This window comes from Myotis yumanensis, unplaced genomic scaffold, assembly GCF_028538775.1.
Source record: "Myotis yumanensis isolate MYYU_CA2020_CCGP unplaced genomic scaffold, mMyoYum1.0.hap1 SCAF_12, whole genome shotgun sequence".
In the NCBI taxonomy this organism is placed as follows: Eukaryota; Metazoa; Chordata; class Mammalia; order Chiroptera; family Vespertilionidae; genus Myotis; species Myotis yumanensis.
The window spans coordinates 17,701,082-17,724,208 of NW_027223763.1; the positions used below are offsets into that span (position 1 = coordinate 17,701,082).

The window sequence follows — 23,127 nt, forward strand, 5'->3', positions numbered from 1 at the left end:
TTCTTTTGGGAGTGAGTTGGGGATAAAAGGTTTTATTTGTTTTTCCGTTTAATTAGTGTGATGAATTCTGGGTTTAGACTTGTTCTGTTTGTTTTGTTTGGATGCTAATATAATGCAGTTAGGCAGAGTGAGACCAGGTTTACCAAGGAATAAAGTAATGCATGTAATTGCAGCAAAAGGTTTTGCCGTTTACTGTGTTGTTGTTGTTTTTTTGTCTGTTTTTGTTCTTTTTTTTCTTCTTAATTTCAAGGACCCTAAGCTACTGTCAATGGCATATTCAGCTGTTGGAAAACTCTCCAGGTGAGTAAACTCTTTTTCAGTGAGAGATATCCTGTTGTATACTAAGAAAAGTTATGTGGCATTTAATAATGGATGGAGAATAAGTTTGTGTGATTTTGAAAGGAAATGCATTTAATGGCCATAGGTTGTTTAGAAATGTCTTCCTGTAGCAGGAAAATTATATGAGAAATTTTAATTTGCACTTAAAGATATGTTACCATGTTAAATAGTAGTCTTGAAATGAATTTTGAACTGGATTGTGTCATGATGGGTTACATTTTCTTGTATGCTAGAAACATTCAACCTCAGGTGTTCTTGTTGCTATGTACTATTAGTCTTTATAATCTCCATAAACAAGGTTTGCTAGTGATTTTCTTTTCTGATAGTGTTATATTAGGATTCCGAGTGGCCCGGTTTCCAAAGGTGGATTTTTTCCTTCTGCTTAGTATGCTTTCCTCCTTCCAGTTCCTCCTGGTTTCCTTTCCTTCACTATATTTCAAGGCAGGGAGGTAGAAGTCAGCATCCTCAGTGGCACCAGGTGCTACTTTTAGTCCTGATGCATGTTCTGCTTTGGCCTGTGTAGTCTAGGTCTTCTTGCTTTTCTTTCTATGCAGGGAAGGGAACTTCAGGGCTCAGAAAACCACCTGAGATCAGCTGATACAGCGCAGGCTTGTCAGCACACCTTGTCCATTGTCTGTTGGCATGAAGTAACAAAGCCCCTTATCACACTAGCTTTTAGTTTAAATAGCAATTTAGTCTTAATTATCTATTTTCTTTATATTAAAATCAGAAATATTAACTGAATGCATGGAATATAATGAAGAAAATATCTGGATAATGTGTCTATTCATCAAGGGTTACTTGGATTAGACAGCTGAAGTATTAAATTTTTATTTATAAAAATATTTGGCTCTGTGGGTAGGTAACCTAATGGTGCTGACATGATGTCCAGAGATGAAATTGCAGGTTCAGGAAAATTTGTATTTAATTTTATTTTCTTCCATGTCATGGAAATTTATGGTAGTAAAGGTAGTCTTGTATTCTCTTACAGTCGAATGCCCCATTTGTTCACTAAGGATATAGCTCTTGTGCAGCAGCTCTTTGAGGCCTTGTGCAAGGTAGGGAAATACCTGGCCAGTAATGCTTCCTGCTTGGATGCTCACCTGGAAACCCAATAAGGAGGGAAACACTTTTCATTATCATTTAGGAAGAGCCCGAGACTCGACTTGCTATTCAAGAAGCATTATCTATGATGGTTGGAGCTTACAGTACTTTGGAAGGAGCACAGAGAACTCTCATGGAGGCACTTGTGGCTTCATACTTGATAAAGGTAGGTCCAACTATGTGAACTCTAATGGCTGGTAGTATATGCATCTTATTTAAAAAAATATATATTTATTGATTTCAGAGAGTAAGGGAGAGGGCGAGATAGAAACATCAATGATGAGAGAGACAAAATTGATTGGCTGGGGATTGAGCCAGCGTCTCAGGCATGTGCCCTGACCAGGAATCGAACCATGACCTCCCGTTTCATAGGTTGATGTTCAACCACTGAGCCACACCAGCTGAGCTAGATTCTGCTTTTCTGGTTGAACTTTGTATTCATAGATTATTAGTCTATTTAAGTTAACTTAATATACTTATGTAATTGAAACTTTGCTTTGAGCCAGTTTTAACTTTAGAACTAATCTGAAAAAGCATGAGATATTTTGCTTCAAATTTGTAGGGATTCCAAGTAAACTCTATATTCCCTGCAAAATATCTAAATTTGACTCATGTGACTTTGAATTTGAGAGTCGGGGAAACAGGTTGTGGCCAGAAACTCACGGTGACCTTGGTCCCAAGGTTGGGCTGAGGACGTGCATCTATAGAGAGAAAGTCTCTGGCTGTGGTCTTTGTAGGTTTTCCTGCTTTATTTGGAAGGTCCTCTTAGATCATAGAAGTACTTTTTAAGTGATATCACTGTCTAAAGACTTTTAAGCAACATGGTCAAAGATTTTGCACAATTGCTTTGTCTTGATTTTATTTATTTAGACATTTATTGAAATAGCAAATTAACTTTTGATTGTATATAATTAATATGTCTTATCCTGACTAGAATGAGTTGTTGGTAATTATTTTTAATCTGTGAGTGTTTTTGTGTGTGTTTGTATGTCACATAGCCTGAAGTTCAAGTTCGACAGGTGGCTGTGAAATTTGCCAGCACAGTGTTTCCCTCAGATCATATACCCTCCAGATATTTGCTCTTACTAGCTGCAGGAGATCCGTAAGTTTTTAAAGGTGTTAATTTTGAATTTGGGTTCATTTTAAATTTATTTAAGCATTACTAAAATTATGTTTAAAATGTTGGTCTATGGAATTTAGAAGCAGTTTATTAAAGAGTTAAAAGTATGTCCCTTGGTATGATATAAATCTGTAGTCATAGCCTGTCTCTTTTTTTTTGTGGGTAAAATTCAAAGATGCAAGCCACATGACTCTTCAAATCTCAAGAAATTGCCCAAAAGAAGTAATTTCTTATAATGTATCTTATGACCCTGCTTAGATAGCCAAAAATATATTTAAGGCATTTTCTCAAAACCTCAGCTGCCAAATAAAATTGCTGTTCTTTGTCTTCAAATTATTATTCTGCAATTGGTAAGATTGATTTTTTATTCTTATTTGTCTGAAAGACGGGAAGAAGTTCATGGAGAAGCACAACGAGTATTAAGGTGTCTTCCTGGTAAAAACAGAAAAGAAAGTGCTTCTAAGCAGATGCCTTCTTTCCCAGAGATGGTATATTATATCCAAGAAAAGGTAAGGCATTGGACTTCAGATAATTAGTTTGAGTTATATAATGGATGATGAAATTAAACATACATATTTTAGGTGACACCTTTAAAATGTTATCATCACTAAGTGTTGAATAGTAGTAACAGTTCTAACAATGTCAATATTTACAATAAGAGGAAGGTACAAAATGAAGAGAAAAAATTTATTTTCAAATGTAATTGATCTCTTTTGACCAAATCTACATTGGTTGCAATTTCTTTTATCTTCTTCAACACTTCGGCTGTATTTGAAATTTGTTCCCTTGGTATGACATGCTTCAAAATACATCTCCTTTTTATTTTTAATGACATTACTTGAGGCATCATAAGGTTAAGAATGATGAAGGGAGCAGTTCAGATTTTTTCCACTGTGATCATAAGAGAACATCACATCTGCTTTTGCAAGTCACCTGTTTTGGCAGTGTTCTCTGTTGATAGATCAGAGAGTATTGGTAGTCCTGACCCCCAGCCCTTATCCTATTCCACTGTTTATATCAGTGTTTCTTTGAGTATGATGAGGAGGGGTGGGGGGTGGAGGGGAATTCCAGCATACTCTGCCTCTACTGGTGGTCCTAGCTTTTTGCTCAGATAGTTATCTGATGGGAGTTGGAGGGTCAGTACTAAGCATCCATGATTCTTTTCTCCTTCGCACAGTCCTATTTGTGGTCAGAAGGTGCTCTTGTGTGCATATTTTCTTCCTGCTTCAATTGTTAATAAAGAGCTGGCATGCAGTGGCCTGGGGTGGCTGTGTCAGTAGATGCCTGGAGTAGGTTTATTCTTTTTAAAACAAACCAGTAAAAACATGAGGAAGAAAATGCAACACACCTGTCATTTAGAGTGAGGGACATGAATAGTCAGCATGATTAATGGAAAAATGTTTTGACTAGAAAGAACCAGTTTCAAAGAGTAATGCAGCTTGAAGTACAGTTATTTTCAAACTGAGGAAGGACATGTGCTCCCTTTTTCAGTAATGGTGTTTGTTTTGGGCTTATTTTGTTAGGCTTCCCATCGAATGAAAACTCCAGCCAAGTACATGACTGGGACCACTGTCCTTCCATTTAATCCAGCAGCCTTTGGAGAGGTAGGATTGGCATATATTTCTATTTTGTGTTCTCTGAATATTCTAAAAGATAATGTGACACCCAAAGAGATGTCTGCAAATATTTTGTGTTCTAGATAAATTCATATTGTGGTGTCATTGTTCTTAATAGTTGTTTATTAGAAAAACAGTAATGGTAATTGGAATTATTTTAATTCATAATGGAGTTGATAAATATATTTATCTCAGCTGAGATTCTCTTTGTGAAAGAACTGGATGCTCCACATTGATTACTATTAAGATTTTACAGCAAATAGATTTGAATTTTAAAGCCAACAATATGTTGAAGTTGTTTGGATTATCTAGTTTTGAAGATTGGAGAGTGAGATTCACTTGTCACATTTACTAAGGGAAATTCTGTTGTTTAGGTCACTGACTTGCATTAATTAAATGACGAGAATAGCATTCCTCACAATGAAATTGCTGCCTGTCCTATCTTAGCTGTCAAGGAACGAGCTTCCAGAGGACTCCCGAGCAGCCAGTTTATACAGAGGTTTTTATGGTGTCAGATTTGCTCTTCTGGAGATGATTGGAACCCATTTTCTCAAATTCTTGTGTTAGTGGAGATTAAACACAACTGGACTTCCACAGGATTAGGTTCTTTACCCCAGGTTTCTGCTCATTCCCCCCCCCCCCCCCCCCCCGTCTCTCCCTCACTCTCTCCCTCCCTCCCGCACATACACACAAACACATACACAGAGTATTGTAATTTTTTTAGACTTTAGGAGTTGAGTTTGCATTTTAACTATGTTAAATGCCACTAAAGAGCACTTTTTGGATTTATAAAAGCTTATTAGGTAAATTTTACTCCATTATGGTAATTTCACTTAACATATTGGGTCATGTTTTTCAGTTTCTGTGGGGATTTTTGAATGGCTTTATGAAGAAGGTAGAGGAGTCCAATCTGTCACTTGAAGAATATCCTCCCACGTTGATTTTTGGAGAAACTTACCTGGTATTCTTCTTTCTTCTGTTTTAGATAGTTCTGTACTTACGAATGTGCCTAGCTCATAGTGCGGGAGTGGTGCCCACCTCTCAGAGTTTGGCAGATATGCAAGATCATGCCCCAGCCATTGGACGCTATATAAGGACTTTAATGTCAGGCAACCAGGCAACATCCTCGTCATCTTCTTCCAAGAGCGGAGAAACCAACCCTGTTCAGATCTACATCGGCCTGCTTCAGCAGCTGCTAGCGGGTGTTGGAGGTAGGAGGTTGTGATGCTGAGGACAGAGATTATAGCACTTGAGAAAAAAATCGAATTTTAAGCTCGGCTAAGAATTTATAGCAAAATTACTTTTTCTCTTCACTACTGTGACTGAACATTAGTCTTTGTTTGTTTTTCTAAACTTATCTGATTCATCCTTGATGCACTGTTTCTCTTTTCAGAAGTAAATGGTGATAATAGATAATATTTTTACTTTGGAAGTGGGTGTGAAGAACAGGCCAGCTTAGTATAGATAACCAGTCTGTGAATATGCTGTATTGTCACACGCTATTTAGGTTAATTTTTCTTTTGTAGAACTAGGGACTGCCTCCTAAAGGAATTTAGTGATCCCTGATGTTTATCACTTCTCTTGAAATTAAAATGGTTCTGAATTCTTCTTATTTAGGTTTGCCAGTCATGTACTGTCTCCTGGAAGCTGTCTCAGTGTATCCAGAAAAGCTGGCTACCAAGTTTGTAGACAAAACAGAATGGATAAAGGTATACCCTGTGCATGTATCTTTCTCTTTGAGTCTGCATATTTTAAGACTCATGATTTTATCTTCATGTCAGTGTTCTTATGACCAGTTCTGTCTTTAGGTCATTTTGAAAACTCTCTCATCATCAAACACTTACTGAGAAACATGTAGGTTATTGTATCTCAGTGATCCATCTGATGAGAGTGAGAGATGAATTGAGAGTAATATGAGTACAAAATAATGATTTTTCTGTATTTTAAAGTTTAACAGATTTATCTAGTTTAAGAAAAAATATGTAAAATGTCTCCCACCTACCCAAATCCCCCAACTTCCTGTCCCTTTCTCTCTCATTGACAAATATACATGGTCATCACTTATTTATAGGTGGTGTACCTTCTAGAGTTTACTTAGGCATATATACACCAATAAAAATAAGCATTTTTTATTTTTATTCCTTCTTTTACACAAGGTAGCGCAGTTGTCACTTGGTTTTATACCTTACTTGTTTTACCTTCCACTGAAACATGGAGGTATTCCTATGTAACTACAGAGAAAAAGCATCCTCTTTAACAGCTTCATTGTTTTCCCCTGTATGAATGTACCATAATTTATATTAAATCCTTACTGATGGCCATTTAGGATACTTCCAGTCTGCTGCAATGAACAATTGCCATTTTGAAAATGAGGAAGTATGTTTTTTAATGGGTCCCGCAGAAGTGGAGTTGAGTACATGCATTTTAACAATTTTGACAGTACACATCCATATGAGTGGTACCAATTTACACTCTCACCAGCTGTGTTGGAGAATGTTTTCATCCCATGGTCACAATAAAAGAATTGCCAGGTTTAGAAATAAATACAAGATGCTCAGGTAAATTTGAATTTCAGTTAAACAATGAATAATTTTCTTAGTATGGGTATGGCCCATAGAGTTTTTGTGCTACATAATTTCAACTTGAGTTATGGTTAAATGTACAGATTATCTTTTTCTGTGTGAAAGCATGAATGGAATTGACCAAGAGGTATGAGTTTTATACTTCTGGAAAATCTGCTCTCATGAAATTTCTTCTCGTTTCAAGGGTTTTTATTCTTTGTGAATATTTGCTGATTTTAAAATGATGTTAGTGTTTTTGACATTTGATCTTGTAGATCAGGGGTCATCAAGCTCTAGTCCATGTGCCAAACCTGGTGTGTTTTTATATGGCCTACAGGCTAAGAATAGTTTTTATGTTTTTAAATGGTTAAAAAACACACACACAAAAACGAATAATACTTCCTGACATGAGATTTGAATAACACTTCCTGACATGAGACTTGGAGTGTCCATAAAGCTGATTTGAAACACAGATACCCCTGTTTATTGTCTGTGGCTGCTTTTGCACTGCAGTGGCAGGATGGGGTTATGACAGAGACCACATGGCCCACAAAGCCTGTTTGGCCCTTTACAGAAAACATTTATTGACCTCTGTTTTAGATCATATGTGTATTAGTTCCACCTGTTTATACTTTCTATCTTTGATGAAAATGCATAGATTTTGGTATATAATTCAACTTTTATTTCACTTTGAAATACCTTGTGTTTTTATGTCCAATAGATTGAACAATTTAATTTATCACTTATTTTAATCTTAAATGTTAGATGTTATCAACAGGAAGATATATATAAAAATAAATATTTATTTTTCTATACCACTTAGAGTCTGATGAACAGCAGTAAAGAAGAGATGCGTGAACTGGCAGCGTTGTTTTATTCTGTGGTGGTATCCACAGTGTCGGGAAACGAGTTGAAGTTGATGATAGAACAGCTTATAAAGACTACAAAAAATAATCATGTATGTTACCAGTATGGTCTTCATTCTTTTTTGTTGGGAGATAGTGGAATTTTACAAAAAATATCTAGTTTATTTTTAGTTCCTGCATTCTCATTTGTAAAATGAACTTTTATGATTGTATAGTTTAAATGAGATAATTGAATCAGTTCATTCAACAAACTTGAGTGCTTTGTGTCTGATTGGCACTGTTTTAGGTGCTAGGAATGTAATGGGGAGTAAATACCTATGCTGCTGCCTATCATTGTGCCTTTTCTATCAGTAAATACCACATGTTTTCAAATATTTTGTTGCTTACTTACTTTGTGTTTGGAGGTTTGAGCAATTAGAAGTAGGATCTGTTTATTGTATTTGGTTGGCAATAGGAAGAAATTATGCTTGAAAATTATGATAGTGTAGTTGCATAAGTTACCTAAGTGCTATAAGCTAGAAGAAAGTTTGGGTGCTATAGGAACATGCAAGAGTCACCTCACCCAGAGTTGGAGTTGGAGTGGGAGTGGGATTAGGGAATCTAAATCTTGAAGTTAATCAAGACTCAGCTTAACTTCTTAGAATTTATCTGTGTTAGAAACTCAAAGTTTCTCTTGTTCCCTAAACCTGATTCTTTAGCATCCAGTAGAACCTCAAAGATCACTTTATTCTTTGGCCTTATGTTTTGTTGGGGAGATGACTAATAAACACAGTTATTTCAGTGTATTCTTGCACATGTAAGAGAGAGACAGAGACATATGCTATTGTGTTGTTAAACTCAGAGCCCAGAGATACAGCACGGATCCGTGCTCGCATTGGGATTCACCATAGGAAGATATTTGGCTAAAAAGAAAATGAGAATGGCAGAGCAACAAGACCTGGAGACAAATGCTGATTTCCTGCCTGAACAAGAGGAACTCATTCAGAGTGCCACAGAGACAATAGGTAGTTAATGTGTTTATGCTGATTGGGATGTCACAATTTTTGCATTAGGTTAAAATTAATTATAGCATTTTAATTTCTTTTTAAAAAATATATTTTTATTGATTTCAGAGAGAGGAAGGGAGAGGGAGAGAGAGAGATTGAAACATCAATGATGAGAGAGAATCATTGATTGGCTGCCTCCTGCACACCCCCTACTGGGGATTGAGCCCACAACCCAGGCATGTGCCCCTTGACCCAAATCAGACCCGAGACCCTTCAATCCACAGGCGGACGTTCTATCCATTGTGCCAAACTGGATAGGACCATTTTTATTTCTTTTTACAGTAGTGAACTTTAAAGGCACAAGCCTTTGTGTAAACCTTACTCGATGCTAAATAAACTCTGTGTTTTAATAACAAAACTACCTTCTTCTGTCTTTACTGTATGTTTTACAACATGATTCTATTATGGGAAAAACTTCAAACATTAAAAAAAGACACTGCTTTATGCCCTGTTCCTACTGTTTTTTATCTGTTTATATACTTATATGTATAGCCCCTTTCTGTGTTTACTAAGTAAACATTAATGAATTAACTAGAAGATACTACAGACTTTGATTTTGTTTTACTGTCTTTAAAAAAATCTTGAATACATTTCTTTGGTTTTAAGGTATTTTCTTCTCAGTTTTGTCTAAATGTGTTTACAGGATCATTTTTGGACAGTACATCGCCCCTTCTTGCAATTGCTGCTTGTACAGCCCTGGGTGAAATTGGCAGAAATGGTCCTCTCCCAATCCCCAGTGAGGGATCTGGCTTTACCAAGCAACATCTTGTGGAAAGCTTACTAAATAGAATACCCTCCAGTAAAGAAACAAATAAGGTAAGTCTCTTCCTTTTTCCCTTCCTTTCTGAAATTTATATATGAATTGTAATCAGGATGGCATTGCAGCTGGAAGAGGATTTAATGTGAAAAGGAATGAGAGGAAAGTCTAGGTGCGTTAGGGATTTGTGCATAACCTTCGTGTGTGCACCATCTGACCCAGTTACTCCAATGTAGGCAATAACTATTAAGATTTAGATACAGTGTTAATTAAGTGCATCAGTTCTTTTGTCAGACAAAAGGTGGATAATAAAGTGTTAAATAATTTGATGATTTTTGTTATTTCAGACCAAATCTAAGTCTTAACCTCTTGTAGTGAGTTTGGTTTAAAGAAGACTGGGCATTAGTAAGCAGTGTGAGTAATCTGTGAGGGAAAGGACATTTATAGTTTCTTAGTTTTAGGTAAAAATTTTCATGGACTTTAAGACATTTCCTTTGTGGTCAGAGCACCTCAGTGTGGAAGTATGAGATGATTTAACGGGCAGAAGAATCAGTTTACTATAAGTTTAATAAATATGTAATCTTATTCTTGGTGTAGCTACTGTTTAAGTCTTTGGGAAGATTACCCAGTGTAGTTTTTTAAAATATATTTTTATTGATTTCAGAGAGGAAGGGAGAGGGAGAGAGAGATAGAAACATCAATGATGAGAAAAAATCATTGATCGGCTGCCTCCTGCACCTACTAGAGATTGAGCCTGCAACCCAGGCATGTGCCCTTGACCGGAATCAAACCTGGGACTCTTCAGCCCTCAGGCCGATGCTCTATCCACTGAGCCAAACCAGCTAGGGCCACAAGTAGTTTTTACTTGTCATTATTAACTAACTAGAGGCCTGGTGCACAAAATTTGTGCACTTTGGGGGGGGGGGGCGTGTCCCTAAGCCCGGCCTGCAATGTTCTTGCAGTCCAGGAGCCCTCAGGCAATGTCCGACTGAAGGCTTAGGCCTGGCAGTCAGACATCCTTAGTGCTGCAGTGGAGGCAAGAGAGGGTCCCGCCACCGCTGCTGCGCTCGCCAGCCATGAGCCTGGCTTCTGGCTGAGTGGCGCTCTCCCTGTGGGAGCACATTGACCACCAGGGGGCAGTTCCTGTGTTGAGCGTCTGCCCCCTGGTGGTCAGTGCATGTCATAGTGACCGGTCGTTCTGCTGTTTGGTTGATTTGCATATTAGGCTTTTATTATATAGGACTAGAGGCCCGGTGCACAAAAAAATGTGCACTCGGTGGGGAGGGAGGGTCCCTCAGCCTGGCCTGTGCCCTCTCCCAGTCTGGGACCCCTCGGGAGATAACGACCTGCTGGCTTAGGCCTGCTCCCGGGTGGTAGAGGGCAGGCCCAATCCCTAGGTGCAGCCCCTGGTTGGGCTGAGAGCAGGGCCGATTGGGGAGTTGGGGCGCCACCCCCTGTCATGCACAGAGCAGGGCGGATTGGGAGGTTGCGATGCCACCCTCAGTCACACTCAGGGTAGGGCAGATTGGGGCTTTGGGGCACCGCCCCGTCACACTCAAGGCAGGGTCGATGGGGAGGTTGCGGCGCCACCCCCTGTCACGCACAGACCAGGGTCGATCAGGGGGTTTGGGAGCTCCCCCCTGTCACGCACAGAGCAGGGCCCATCAGGGGGTTGAGGAGCTCCCCCCTGTCACTCACAGAGTAGGGCCGATAGGGGAGTTGGGGCACCACCCCCTGTCACACACACAGCAGGGCGGATCAGGGGGTTGGGGCGCCGCCCTCTATCACCCACAGAGCAGGGCTGATCAGGGGGTTGGGGCGCCGCCACTCTCACACTCAGGGTAGGGCCGATGGGGAGGTTATGGCTCTACCCCGTCATACACAGAGCAGGGCCCGTGGGGGCGGGGGGGTTGGAGCACTGTACCCTGTCACACACAGAGCCTCAGGGCGATCACGGGGTTGGGGAGCTCCCCCCTATCAGGCACAGAGCAGGGCTGATCAGGGGGTTGGGGTGCCTTCCCCTGTCAGGAACAGAGTAGGGCGGATAGGGAGGTTGTGGCCCTGCCCCCTGTCACACACAGAGCCGCAGGGCGATCAGGGGGTTTGGGCGCTGCCCCCTGTCACGCTGATCCCTGTGCTGGGAGGCATATTACTCTTTTACTATATAGGATAGAGGCCTGGTGCATGGGTGGGGGCTGGCTGGTTTGCCCTGAAGGGTGTCCTGGATCAGGGTGGGGGTCCCCACTGGGGTGCCTGGCCAGGCTGGATGAGGGGATGATGGCTGTTTGCAGCTGGTCACACCCCCTTCAGGGTGGAGGTCCCCACTGGGGTGCCTGGCCAGTCTGGGTGAGGGGCTGAGGGCTGTTTTCAGGCTGGCGGGTGACTGAAGCTCCCAACCGCTCCTTTTTTTTTTTTTATATATATTCTGGGCCAGCTTTAGCTCTGGCTCCAGCTCTGAGGCCTCCGCAGCTAAAAGCAGGTATCTGGTTTGTTTGGGTTCTATAATCGAAATACCATATCAACTCCAGCTCTGAGATCCCGGCCGGCTGAAAGCAGGTTTCTGGGGTTTTGTTTAGCTTCTATATTTGTTACAATGTTTCAAACTGCCAGCTTAGAAGCCAGCAAGGCAGGCGGGGAACGTTGGAGTCCTCCGTCACTGAAGCAAGCAAGCCTCATGTTTGCTCCTACTGCCTGTCTGCCGGCTGCCATCTTGGCTGGCAGTTAATTTGCATATCGCCCTGATTAGCCAATGGGAAGGGTAGTGGTCGTACGCTAATTACCATGTTTCTCTTTTATTAGATAGGATTACCAACCACTGTTGAGCACTTGTAATGTGCCAGGTATTTGCTAAGTGCTTTGCATACATTAATTAATTGAATCCTCCAAAAGGTCTAGTGAAGTAGGTACAGTTGTCATCTGTGTTTTCCAGATGAAGAAACAGAGTCATAGAGAGGTGAAGTGACTTTCCTAAGGTCACATACCTATAAAGGCTACAGAAATATTCAGGATGTATGATTTGATCTTAGGTCCTTTTTAAAAAAAACAACAAAAAAACTTTTTTATTTTTGAAACTATTACAGGTATCTCCCTCTCCCCTTTACCCCACTCCTCCCAGTCCCTACTCACTCCCCCATGTCTTCACTACCCTATTGCTTGTGTCCATGGGCTATGCATGTAAGTATATATAAGTTCTTTGGTTTATCTCTTTGGGCCCAGAACCTACATTTGTAACTGTTATGGTTTGAAGGATAATAATCCTAGTTAAAGGCTTTCTTTTTTCTTCTTTTGCCCCTATGGACCCTTAATGGACTCAGTTTGGTGTGTTTTTTCCTCCAATGTCTTACAGATATAATTCTGTAAAATTGGAGACTATAAAAACACCCATGTATGCACTGCTGCATTATTATTTAGACAGACTGCCCCCTTCCTGCCATCTCATTTTGGAAACATTCTTCTGGGATAAAGCTGTTACATGCTTTAAAAAATAATTCTCTTTTATTCTAGATGAAAGAACGAGCAATCCAAACACTGGGATATTTTCCAGTTGGGGATGGAGATTTTCCTCATCAGAAACTCCTCTTGCAAGGTCTGATGGATTCTGTGGAGGTATTTATATTGCTTTCTGATTATTAGTCATTCAAACAAAAGGCATGCTGTGAGATTTTAAATTAAACTTGTATTTATTTATTCACCAAGTACTTATTGAGTGCCAGCCTCGGGCTCATCACGATGATTGGCGTAGCAATGACTAAATCACTTATGTGGGAAAGTCCTTTTCTCATAATTTTTGAGTAAAGCATGGTGCAGTGTGGGTAGGAGGGAAATCTACCCAGTTGCTTAGATGTGGGGAGTGGGTGCTGCTATTCTAGTTGCTCTTGCGTCTGATGACTTAGCTCTGTCCTCCAGTGTTGTGAGGACCTGCCATTTGACAGCTGCTGGCCCAGTGTGATGAGGGTCTAAGTGCAGCCCTATCTGGCCCCTAATCCAGGCTCAATTCTTGTCACTCACTCACATTTGTATACACTAGCCTCTGCTTCCTTTGCTCTTAGCTTTTGAAAGGCCCATACTTCTTTCTTGGGTTGTTGCTGTGCCCCTTGAAAAGCCTGCCTTGACCCTTCAAGCTAGAGTACATAGGTTCTTTAGTTATCTATGCTGTCATGACCCTCCATTCTTCTTCACAGCATTTATCACTGTCTCTAATTGCTCAATAGACTGAAGGCAAAGTCTATTTTGCTCCTCATTATAAAACAACACAAAAGTAAAAAGATAATGAGTCCCCATGTGCCTATTTTTACTTCTTTTATTTATTTATTTATTTCTGGACTACTTAAGGCATTATAGATAGCGTATCATTCATAAATGGAGTTAAGGGTTTTGTTTTTGTTTGTAATGCCAACTTTGTTGTTATTAACAATCGGAAACATGTAGAAAATAGGCACATTAAACGAACCCCTAACATAGGATTCTCTGTGTTGAAATACCTTTTTCTCAGGGATGGAAGCCCTTAAATCCTTTTTTCTCAGAATAGGAAGCATGTGATACCAGCATTTGACACCTCATTTGGTTGATTGAGCTTAGGAATGGCTAAACTGTTGTCGTAGGTATGCCTTGTAAAGCTCTCCACAAAGGTCAATATTCTCATATCTCTCCTACTTTCTGTTCTTTATTACCTTATTTCTTCATTTTTCCATTTCTTTCAATTCATGGTACACAATGCCAAAAGGAACTGAGATCTAGTTTTGTGCTAAGTCAGTGCTCGTAATTGTGCCAAAATTTCAAAATCAAATTAAAAAATTCCTGAAAAGAATTTTTCTAACATTTGATTTTTGAAATAATTTTAAACTAACAGCGTAGTTGTAAGGATAGTATGAAGAACTTCTTTATACCCTTTATCCAGGGTTACCAATTTTAACATTTTACCACATATATTTTATTATTCTATATTTTTTTAAGGAACCATTTAGAATAACTTGTAGATATCATGTAACTTACGATTGAAAAGAGGAGTTGTTAGTAAATTATAGTGGTTGCTATTTTAGTGCAGTTATTACAAATCAGGTATCCACCGGAAATTTTCTGTACATTCACCTCATTTAATCCTTCCAGCCTGATGAGGTGGGTGTTATGCTCATTTATATATATAAAAGCCTAAGCGACCGAATGACCGGTCGACCAGTCGCTGTGACGTACACTGACCACCAGGGGGCAGACGCTCAATGCAGGAGCTGCCCCCTGGTGGTCATTGTGCTCCAACAGTGGAAGTGCTGCTCAGCTGACCCACCCATCCTGGTGGCCCACCAGCCCGGCGGCAGCCACTCACTCCCTCAGTAGTCCTGCAGGTCCAATCTCTGGAGAATGGGCCAGGCATCAACGGACTGGTGCCACCAGCATGATCCTGACAGCGCTGCTGGCTTCCTGGAAGTCGGCCTTGGGCACCGCGGTCGCTTCCTCTCCCTAGACTCAGCAAGGAAAAAATGATATAAAAGTGGCCGCCAGGTGGTTCCCAACAACCGGTGCAAGTGTCATCAGGACAGATTTGGATCCCGTGCTGGCAAGGGCGTCCCATTGCCCACTCGGAGGGCTGATCGTGTCCCAGCCCATTACCCCCCACCAACCCTGTGATGGGTGCCAGATGCAGGGCTCATGGCTGGCGAGTGCTGCCTCTCCCAATCAGGACTGACGGTGTGACCCCGAGGCAGACGCAGGGGGGCCAGGATGAACAGGAGCTGCAAGCAGGAGTCGCAGGCGGTGTTGGACTGCCAGTTTTGGCCCAATCCCCGCAGGCCATGCCGAGGGACCCACCCATGCACGAATTCGTGCATCGGGCCTCTAGTATCTACACTAATAAAAGAGAAACATGGTAATTAGCGTACGACCGCTACCCTTCCCATTGGCTAATCAGTGAGGATATACAAAGTAACTGTCAGCCAAGATGGCGGCCGGCAGCCAGGCAGCTTATGCGAACAGGGAGGCTTGCTTCCTTCAGTGACAGAGGACTCCAACGTTCCCCGACGGCCTCTGAGCTTCAGTTGGAAACATAGTAACATTTATAGAAGATAAACAAAAGCCCAGAAACCTCCTGTCAGTCAGCCGGGATCTCAGAGCTGGAGTCGCAACATTGTTTCAAATACAGAAAACAAAGGCCAGAAACCTGCTTTCAGCCGAGCCTCAGAGAGAAAGCCGGCTCTCAGCTCCAGTGACAGCCATAGAAGGTAAATAAATGCCAGAATAAAAAAAAAAGAAAAAAAGGAGAGGTTTGGAGCTCCAGTCGCCCGCCAGTCTGAAAACGGCCCTCAGCCCCTCACCCAGACTGGCCAGGCACCCCAGTGGGGACCCCCACCCTGAAGCAACAAGATGGCGGCTAATTTGCATACTGAAGGCAGGCGGCAGCAGGCAAGGCTGTCTGCGGTCTGGGACCCGGATCTGTGACCCTGCCGGGCGGGATCAGCAGAGCCACAAGGCCTCCCGGCACCGGGATCAGTGTGACAGGAGGCAGCGCCCAAACCCCCTGATTGCCCTGCGGCTCTGTGTGTGACAGGGGGCAGCGCCCCAACCCCCTGATCGCTCTGCAGCTCTGTGTGTGATAGAGGGCGGCGCCCCAACCCCCCCCCCCACAGGCCCTGCTCTATGTGAGACGGGGTAGAGCCATACCTCCCCATCGACCCTGCCCTGAGTGTGACAGTGGCGGCGCCCCAACCTCCTAATCGGCCCTTCTCTGTGTGTGACAGGGTGCGGCGCCCCAACTCCCCCCCACGGACCCTGCTGTGTGTGTGACAGGGGGTGGTGCCCCAACTCCCCTATTGGCCCTGCTCTGTGCGTGACAGGGGGGAGCTCCTCAACCCCCTAATCGGCCCTGCTCTGTGCGTGACAGGGGGGAGCTCCCAAAACCCCTGATTGACCCTGCTCTGTGTGTGACAGGGTACGGAGCCCCAACCCCCCTGATGGTCCCTGCTCTGTGTGTGACAGGGGGCAGCGCCCCAACCCCCTGATCGGCCCTGCTCTGTGCGTGGCAGGGTGTGGCGCCACAACCTCCCCATCGACCCTGCCTTGAGTGTGACGGGGCAGTGCCCCAACCCCCCAATCGGCCCTACCCTGAACGTGACTAGGGGTGGCATCGCAACCTCCCCATCCGCCCTGCTCTGTGCATGACAGGGGGCGGCGCCCCAACTCCCCAATCAGCCCTGCTCTGAGCCCGACCAGGCGCTGCACCTAGGGATTGGGCCTGCCCTCTGCCACCCGGGAGCAGGCCTAAGCCAGCAGGTCGTTATCTCCTGAGGGGTCCCAGACTGCGAGAGGGCACAGGCCGGGCGGGGGACCCCCCACCCCCTGCCCCCCGAGTGCACAAATTTTTGTGCACCGGGCCTCTAGTTACATATAACCAGTTGAGGCTCAATTTAAATAAGAGTAGGAAGCTGGTGAGAGACAGAGCTAGAATTTGCACTGAGATCTGTGTGGCTTCTAAGTCCATGCCCTTCTCCCCAGGTTAATGGTATCATGCTTCCAAAGATTAAAAATCATTGTGTCGCCCTGGCCAGTTTGGCTTGGTGGATAGAGCGTCGGCCTGCGGACTGAAGGGTCCCAGGTTCGATTCTGGTCAAGGGCATGTACCTTGGTTGTGGGCACATCCCCAGTGGGGGGTGTGCAAGAGGCAGCTGATCGATGTTTCTCTCTTATCGATGTTTCTAACTCTCTATTCCTCTCCCTTCCTCTCTGTAAAAAATCAATAAAATATATTTTTAAAAAAATCATTGTGTCATGGTTCCCTATGGAGGGTGAGGAGAGGAGTGCAACATGGACTTGGAAAAAGATCTCCAAATCATCTTACCTTCTCCATTCCTTCACTTTACCTCACTTTTGAACCACCTGGGTTAGCTGAAAGCAGTCCAGGCAAAAGAGAGAAATGGTATTCAGTAGCCTTTCCATAAAATGAATGCTACTGGGAAATGTTCTCTCTGATTCATGGCATTTGTTTCCTTCATTGCAGGCCAAGCAGATTGAACTTCAGTTCACTATCGGTGAGGCCATTACTAGTGCTGCAATAGGAACCAGCTCCGTGGCTGCCCGGGATGCCTGGCTGGTGACTGAGGAAGAGTACTCCCCTCCTGCTGGTACCAAATATTCAGCAAATTGATCTGTAATCCCCAAGTAACCCTTTTCTGTTCTCTTTATCCACATTTGAAGCTAAAGAAAAACATATACATTCCATTTTAACTCTTCTTTACATACTTATATCTGTCTTAGTTTGGTTCAGTCAAGAAAAATAGTTGGTTAAAGGAGAGTGAGTGTGTCATGAATGAGAACTCCTTTTTTAGTCTTTTGGCAAGCAAGCAGGGAGTTAGGTATGGGTACCTTGTGCTCTTTTCATGAGGATTGGTGTATTTTGCCAATTTTACAAGTGTAGGCATAGCAGTTTCCCAATGATGTATCCCCTAACCCTTTATCACATAACTAGAGGCCCGGTGCATGAATTTGTGCATGGGTGGGGTCCTTAGGCCTGGACGGCGATCAGGGCCGATCAGAGGGGCCGGCCGGCCCAGGGGAAGGGACCATGGGAGGTTGGCTGGCCAGGGGGAGGGAACACAGGAGGTTGGTCAGCTGGAGGGAGGGATCGCAAGAGGTTGGCCAGCGGAGGGGAGGGACCGTGGGTGGTTGGCTTTGGGAGTGCACTGATCACCAGGGGGCAGCTCCTGTGTTGAGTGTCTGCCCCCTGGTGGTCAGTGCACATCATAGCAACCAGTTGACTGGTTGTTTGGTCGTTAGGTCATTCAGTCGTTAGGTCACTTAGGCTTTTATATATATAGATGAGGCTTCAGTGTCTTCTGTTCACCCTCCAGCTGCCTCTGTGCTAGAAGAAGGGAGTTATTACTTACGCTGGGGAAGGCTGTGGGAGATACATTTTTGTAGAGTGGTGGTGGGAGGGAGCAGGGAAAATTGCCTCACTGGCTCTTGTTCCTCCACACTCCTCCTGGTCTGTGTTGGAATGCCCCAAGGCACTTGCAGGTGAGCTGGGGGCTAATAACCTCATGGACAGACCTAGAAGACAGTTGGATGTATGAGTGTGGAATGTTGAAGAGTTCCAGGTTGGAAATCTGGGAGGATCGTGTAGAGATAGTAGTTAAGGCCATGAACTTCAACATGATCACCAAGGGAGTGAGTAAAAAAGAGAAGTTCAACAAAAGAGCTCTGGGTTCCCCAGAGTTTCAGGTTTTGGTAGTTTAGAATAAGCCAGGGAAGGACAGGTGAAAAGGAGCACTCTGAAAAGGCGTCCTGGAAGTGAAGTGAAAAAAATCTATGAACAGGCGTGTGGTGGGGTGGGGTGGGGATCAACTGGGGCATATATCCTGCTGATAGATCCGTTAAGCTGAGAAGCAAAAAGTCATCATTGAAGTTAGCAACAGGACGGTAACTATTGACTTTTACGAGTAAATTCTGTGGAGTGGAGAAGGTAAAGCCTGATTTTTGAGTGAGTTCAGGAAAAAAATAAGAGGAAAGAAATACAGAGCATGAGTACAGATAACTATTTTGAAATGTTTTGATGTAAAGCAGTGGCTCTCGACTAGGAGAGGGAGCTTTTGCCCCACAAGGGACATTTGGAAATGTCCGGGCACTGGAGAGGGTCAGTGTGCTGGTCTCCAGTAGGTGGAGGCCCCGGATGCTGCTAAACCTTACAGTGCACAGGACAGCGCCCACAACAAACTGTCCCGCCCCCAGTGGCAATGGTGTTGAGGGTGAGGGACCTTGAGGAAGTAAAGGAAAGGAGAAAAGTAGCAGAACAGCTGGAGAGGAAAGTGAAGTCAAAAGAGGTTGGTTTGTGTGTTAGTTTCTAGATGGGGGATGGGAACTATATAATAGAGAAAGAAAAAGGGCTGAGACGGGAGAGTGGGGATAATTTTTTTCTAAATATTTTTTTTTAAAGACAAGTTTTAGGTTCACAACAAAATTAATAGGAAGGTAAGGATGTTTCCCATATACCCACTGCCTCTACACATGCAGAACTTCCTCCATTATGGGGATACTTTTTCATTCTAAGGGACTAAATCTGAGTACCTTTGAAAGGTTATTTAGCTTATGCTAGGTTTTTTTTTTTTTTAAATATATTTTATTGATTTTTTACAGAGAAGAAGGGAGAGGGATAGAGAGTTAGAAACATCGATGAGAGAGAAGCATCGATCAGTTGCCTCCTGCACGCCCCCCACTGGGGATGTGCCTGTAACCAGGGTACATGCCCTTGACCGGAATCGAACCCGGGACCCTTGAGTCCACAGGCTGACGCTCTATCCACTGAGCCAAACCGGTTCGGCTATGCTAGGTTTTGACATGAATGATTATAAGTTCCTTCAGCAATTTATTTAAACACCTTAGTCACGTAAATTTTAATATTGCAGGTTTATTATATTGAGTAAATTGATTAAAATTTAACTTTTTCAGGAAACTCTGTTTGGTTATTTTAATTTCTTTTCATCATTCTTTGTTTCCCCCCCAGGAGCCAAAGTGAATGATGTGGTTCCCTGGGTGTTGGATGTGATTTTAAATAAACATATCACCAGCGCCAATCCACACGTGAGGCAGGCAGCCTGCATCTGGCTCCTTTCCCTTGTGAGGAAGCTGAGTACCCATAGAGAAGTGAAGGTAAGCCATGCTGTAAATGCAATCAGCTCTACTGGGGAAGCCGATATGAAATCTTAATAATTGAAGGGTGGTAGGAAGGAAAGTGTAAGAAGGTGAGGCAATCTGAGGTAAGGGCCATTAACCGATAACAGATATTTTGACATAAACTGTACATGAAGGAATGAAGGATTGCAGCTGATACCTATTGGCTGGAAGATGATTCTAAACGGGAAGGCACACAACCAGAATGGTGAGGATGTGGAGGCTCAGACTGTGTATTAGACTACCTGTAGGCGGTCCCACCTTCAGTAGTTTGGTAACCCTCCTAGAGGAGAGCATTGCAGGGCTCGTGACTGCCGTGGGTCCACAGATCTTACAGGTGTTGTGTATCCTGAGAGGAAGATTCTTGTTCTCCTATAGAGGAGGAGTTTCACTTTTCTCAGTGCCTCTTTTCTTCTTTCAGTCTCATCTTAAAGAAATTCAGAGCGCATTTGTGTCCGTTTTGTCAGAAAATGATGGTAGGTTATTGGTAAATATTTGATTTCCAAACATCATTAAACTTATATTTCAAATTTTGAAAAAAAAATCTATTGGTGAAATAGGGGTGCAGGAAACTTGATTCTTATTTACTTATTTTCTAATTAAATCATGTTCTTCAGTTTTGCATTTAAAAATGGAGCTGATGCCGTCTTTAACATTAGCCCTTCTACTAAATAATAGCTTTCTTCTACTTCTGATTCCTTTCCTCTTTATGATCTAGGCCAGGAGAGAGCGATTGTATGTGTGATAGGCATTTAAATAGTAGATTCACTTGATAACTTATTTTAAACGTATGGTCTTGTGTTGACTTTTCATTAAAAACAATTGAATGTGGGTATACTGGAATTCCGAGAGGTGTCAGCCTCTCACGTGTGTGACTTGGGTCCATTGATCCTCTGAGGCCCAGCAGTCTTGACTTGGTTTGTGGGTTGGATCTACTGTGAATGTAGTCCTCAGTACAGGGACTTTTGGGGGCCATGTCCACTGATGTGATTTAGTACATGTTTAATAAAATAGGCAGATTGATTCAAGTCTCATATCTTTACTTTGATATCCCTTTGGATTAATGCTACAAGTTTTTAAAAGTTTCAACTTGATGGCCAGTAGACAAATTTTTCTTAAAGTAATATTATTTTGTCTGATTTTTGTGTAGAACTTAGCCAAGATGTTGCTTCAAAAGGCCTTGGGTTGGTGTATGAACTGGGCAATGAACAAGATCAACAGGAATTGGTTTCTACGCTCGTAGAAACACTTATGACTGGCAAAAGGTACAGTGAACTTGAAAATTTCAGGTTTGAGCGCATAAGACAAGTTTTGCACATACTAAGAACATGCTTGGAAGAAGGAAGATTCAACTTTTTATATTCCTGTTTGTTAAGTCTTTTCTAAATGGAAAGACTTAATTGCTATGCTGTGGATAGCAGCTTAATTACTGTCTAGAAAGTAAACTAAACTATTTGGAAGCATGCCAGTAGGTCAGATTTTGAAAACTGAATGATCTCAGGATAGTTAAAGCATTGGGTTACAAAAACACTATAATTACTGTTGGCTAAATGAAAACGATGACATGGCAAGGATGCTTGCACATCACTCAGAGTCTGATCTGTGAAGAGTATGAGAGAGGATATCCTTCTCGTAATTTAATTGGTTGCTGCTTTATATTTTCTTCCTTGTAGGAAGGGTATTTTTTAATGTAAGACAGCATTTAATTCAGTGTATTTATATGGGATGCTCTTTTATATTGGGGTCTATTTATTCTAGATTTCATTTTATAAAACTCTCAGGCTGATGGAAAGGAATAGTCGACTGTTACATCTTGTACTTGGTAGCTACTTGACGGAATTTTGTCATTTTGGGAATAAAATGTATCACTTAGTTGAATGCTGGTATGAAAAATTTGAGTCTAATATAAATTTTTAATGTTGTTTTGGTTTAGAATTAAACATGAAGTTTCTGGAGAGACAGTGGTATTTCAAGGGGGAGGTCTTGGCAAAACACCTGATGGGTAAGTGTCCAATCCATGGATCAGTCCTGTAGACATCTTCAGTTTGGTAAATAGAGCACTCATAAAATTTATTTCCACCCTCCTAGACAGTGTGTGTTAGTGGAAGAAGAAAACTTCTATGGAGAAAAGCCTAATGTTGTAGGTTGGGTTTCCTGGGAAACCGCCTTTGAGATGGAGATTTGTATGCTGGAGGTTTATTGAAGAACGTCTGGGGTCATCACCTGCGGAGGGGTAGGGGGGGGAGCGTGAGGAAGCAGGATAGGGCCAGCACTGAAGCAGATACTGACCTCGCCAGGAGCTCGAGCTGGCCTTGGGTGGCCCTTTAGACTTTTCCTGCTTTGAGGATCCAGGCCTTTACAACCCTTCATTCAGCCTGACCTTGAATCGAAGGAAGTTCTGTCAGCTCCCAGCCAGTGAATCCTGCAGGGGGAGGGAAATCTGGCTGCATAGTTGGGGATCCACTGCACTTGGTTTGGGGGGTGGGGGGGTGGGACTGGGAGGACTCGACTTGGTCGGTGTCTTGAAGCTCACCAATTTAGCATTTCAAATAATTCCTAGAGCCCTCCCTCTTTTATCTTGTATTATTCCATTGTGGCTACACTGTTGCTTTTCCTCTAAAAATGCTCAGGGAAAATTGCAGATTTGGCTGTGTGCTGCCTGCAGTATTAGAAAGCAGCATTGGCTCTTCCTGAGGTGCTCCCTTAGCTCATTGCTTTCAGTGGAGAGTTGTTTCCATTTACTTACTCTCCCTGGTTATTAAAAAGTACTTGCTTTTCACAAAGTAACTAACCCAAGTGATCAGGTATTTCAGCAAATATTATTTGTTCAGAGGAAAATTAACAGGACTCAAGATGTTATTACCAAGCTGTGTGCTCTAGCTAGAAAAGACTTCGGGAAGACCGAAGTTATCTTCAAGTCAGTCTCATGATGGTGAGAGAGATTCATGCACAATATAATGAAGGGTCACTGAGCTGCCTCCCGAACTGGTGAGAGCTCTACCTCCATGAGAGTTGCAGGGGTGTTGAGGTCATTTACCAGGCATTGGTGATATTGGATTAGGTGTCTC

The 23,127-nt window shown here is 42.6% G+C and overlaps 1 protein-coding gene across 4 annotated transcripts in view; it reads left to right on the forward strand.

Moving 5' to 3' along the window:
• ECPAS (Ecm29 proteasome adaptor and scaffold) overlaps positions 1-23,127 on the forward strand; it is a 96,434-nt gene that overhangs the window by 46,438 nt on the left and 26,869 nt on the right. For all 4 annotated transcript variants that reach the window (XM_070430911.1, XM_070430909.1, XM_070430910.1 and 1 more), the window contains 17 exons: positions 251-300; positions 1,331-1,397; positions 1,487-1,609; positions 2,442-2,545; positions 2,949-3,072; positions 4,087-4,167; positions 5,165-5,390; positions 5,797-5,888; positions 7,564-7,698; positions 8,448-8,610; positions 9,296-9,468; positions 12,914-13,015; positions 17,394-17,517; positions 19,893-20,038; positions 20,481-20,535; positions 21,210-21,324; positions 21,993-22,061. In XM_070430911.1, the coding sequence (XP_070287012.1) occupies positions 251-300; positions 1,331-1,397; positions 1,487-1,609; positions 2,442-2,545; positions 2,949-3,072; positions 4,087-4,167; positions 5,165-5,390; positions 5,797-5,888; positions 7,564-7,698; positions 8,448-8,610; positions 9,296-9,468; positions 12,914-13,015; positions 17,394-17,517; positions 19,893-20,038; positions 20,481-20,535; positions 21,210-21,324; positions 21,993-22,061 (1,949 nt within the window). The remainder of the gene's footprint in view (positions 1-250; positions 301-1,330; positions 1,398-1,486; positions 1,610-2,441; positions 2,546-2,948; positions 3,073-4,086; positions 4,168-5,164; positions 5,391-5,796; positions 5,889-7,563; positions 7,699-8,447; positions 8,611-9,295; positions 9,469-12,913; positions 13,016-17,393; positions 17,518-19,892; positions 20,039-20,480; positions 20,536-21,209; positions 21,325-21,992; positions 22,062-23,127) is intronic.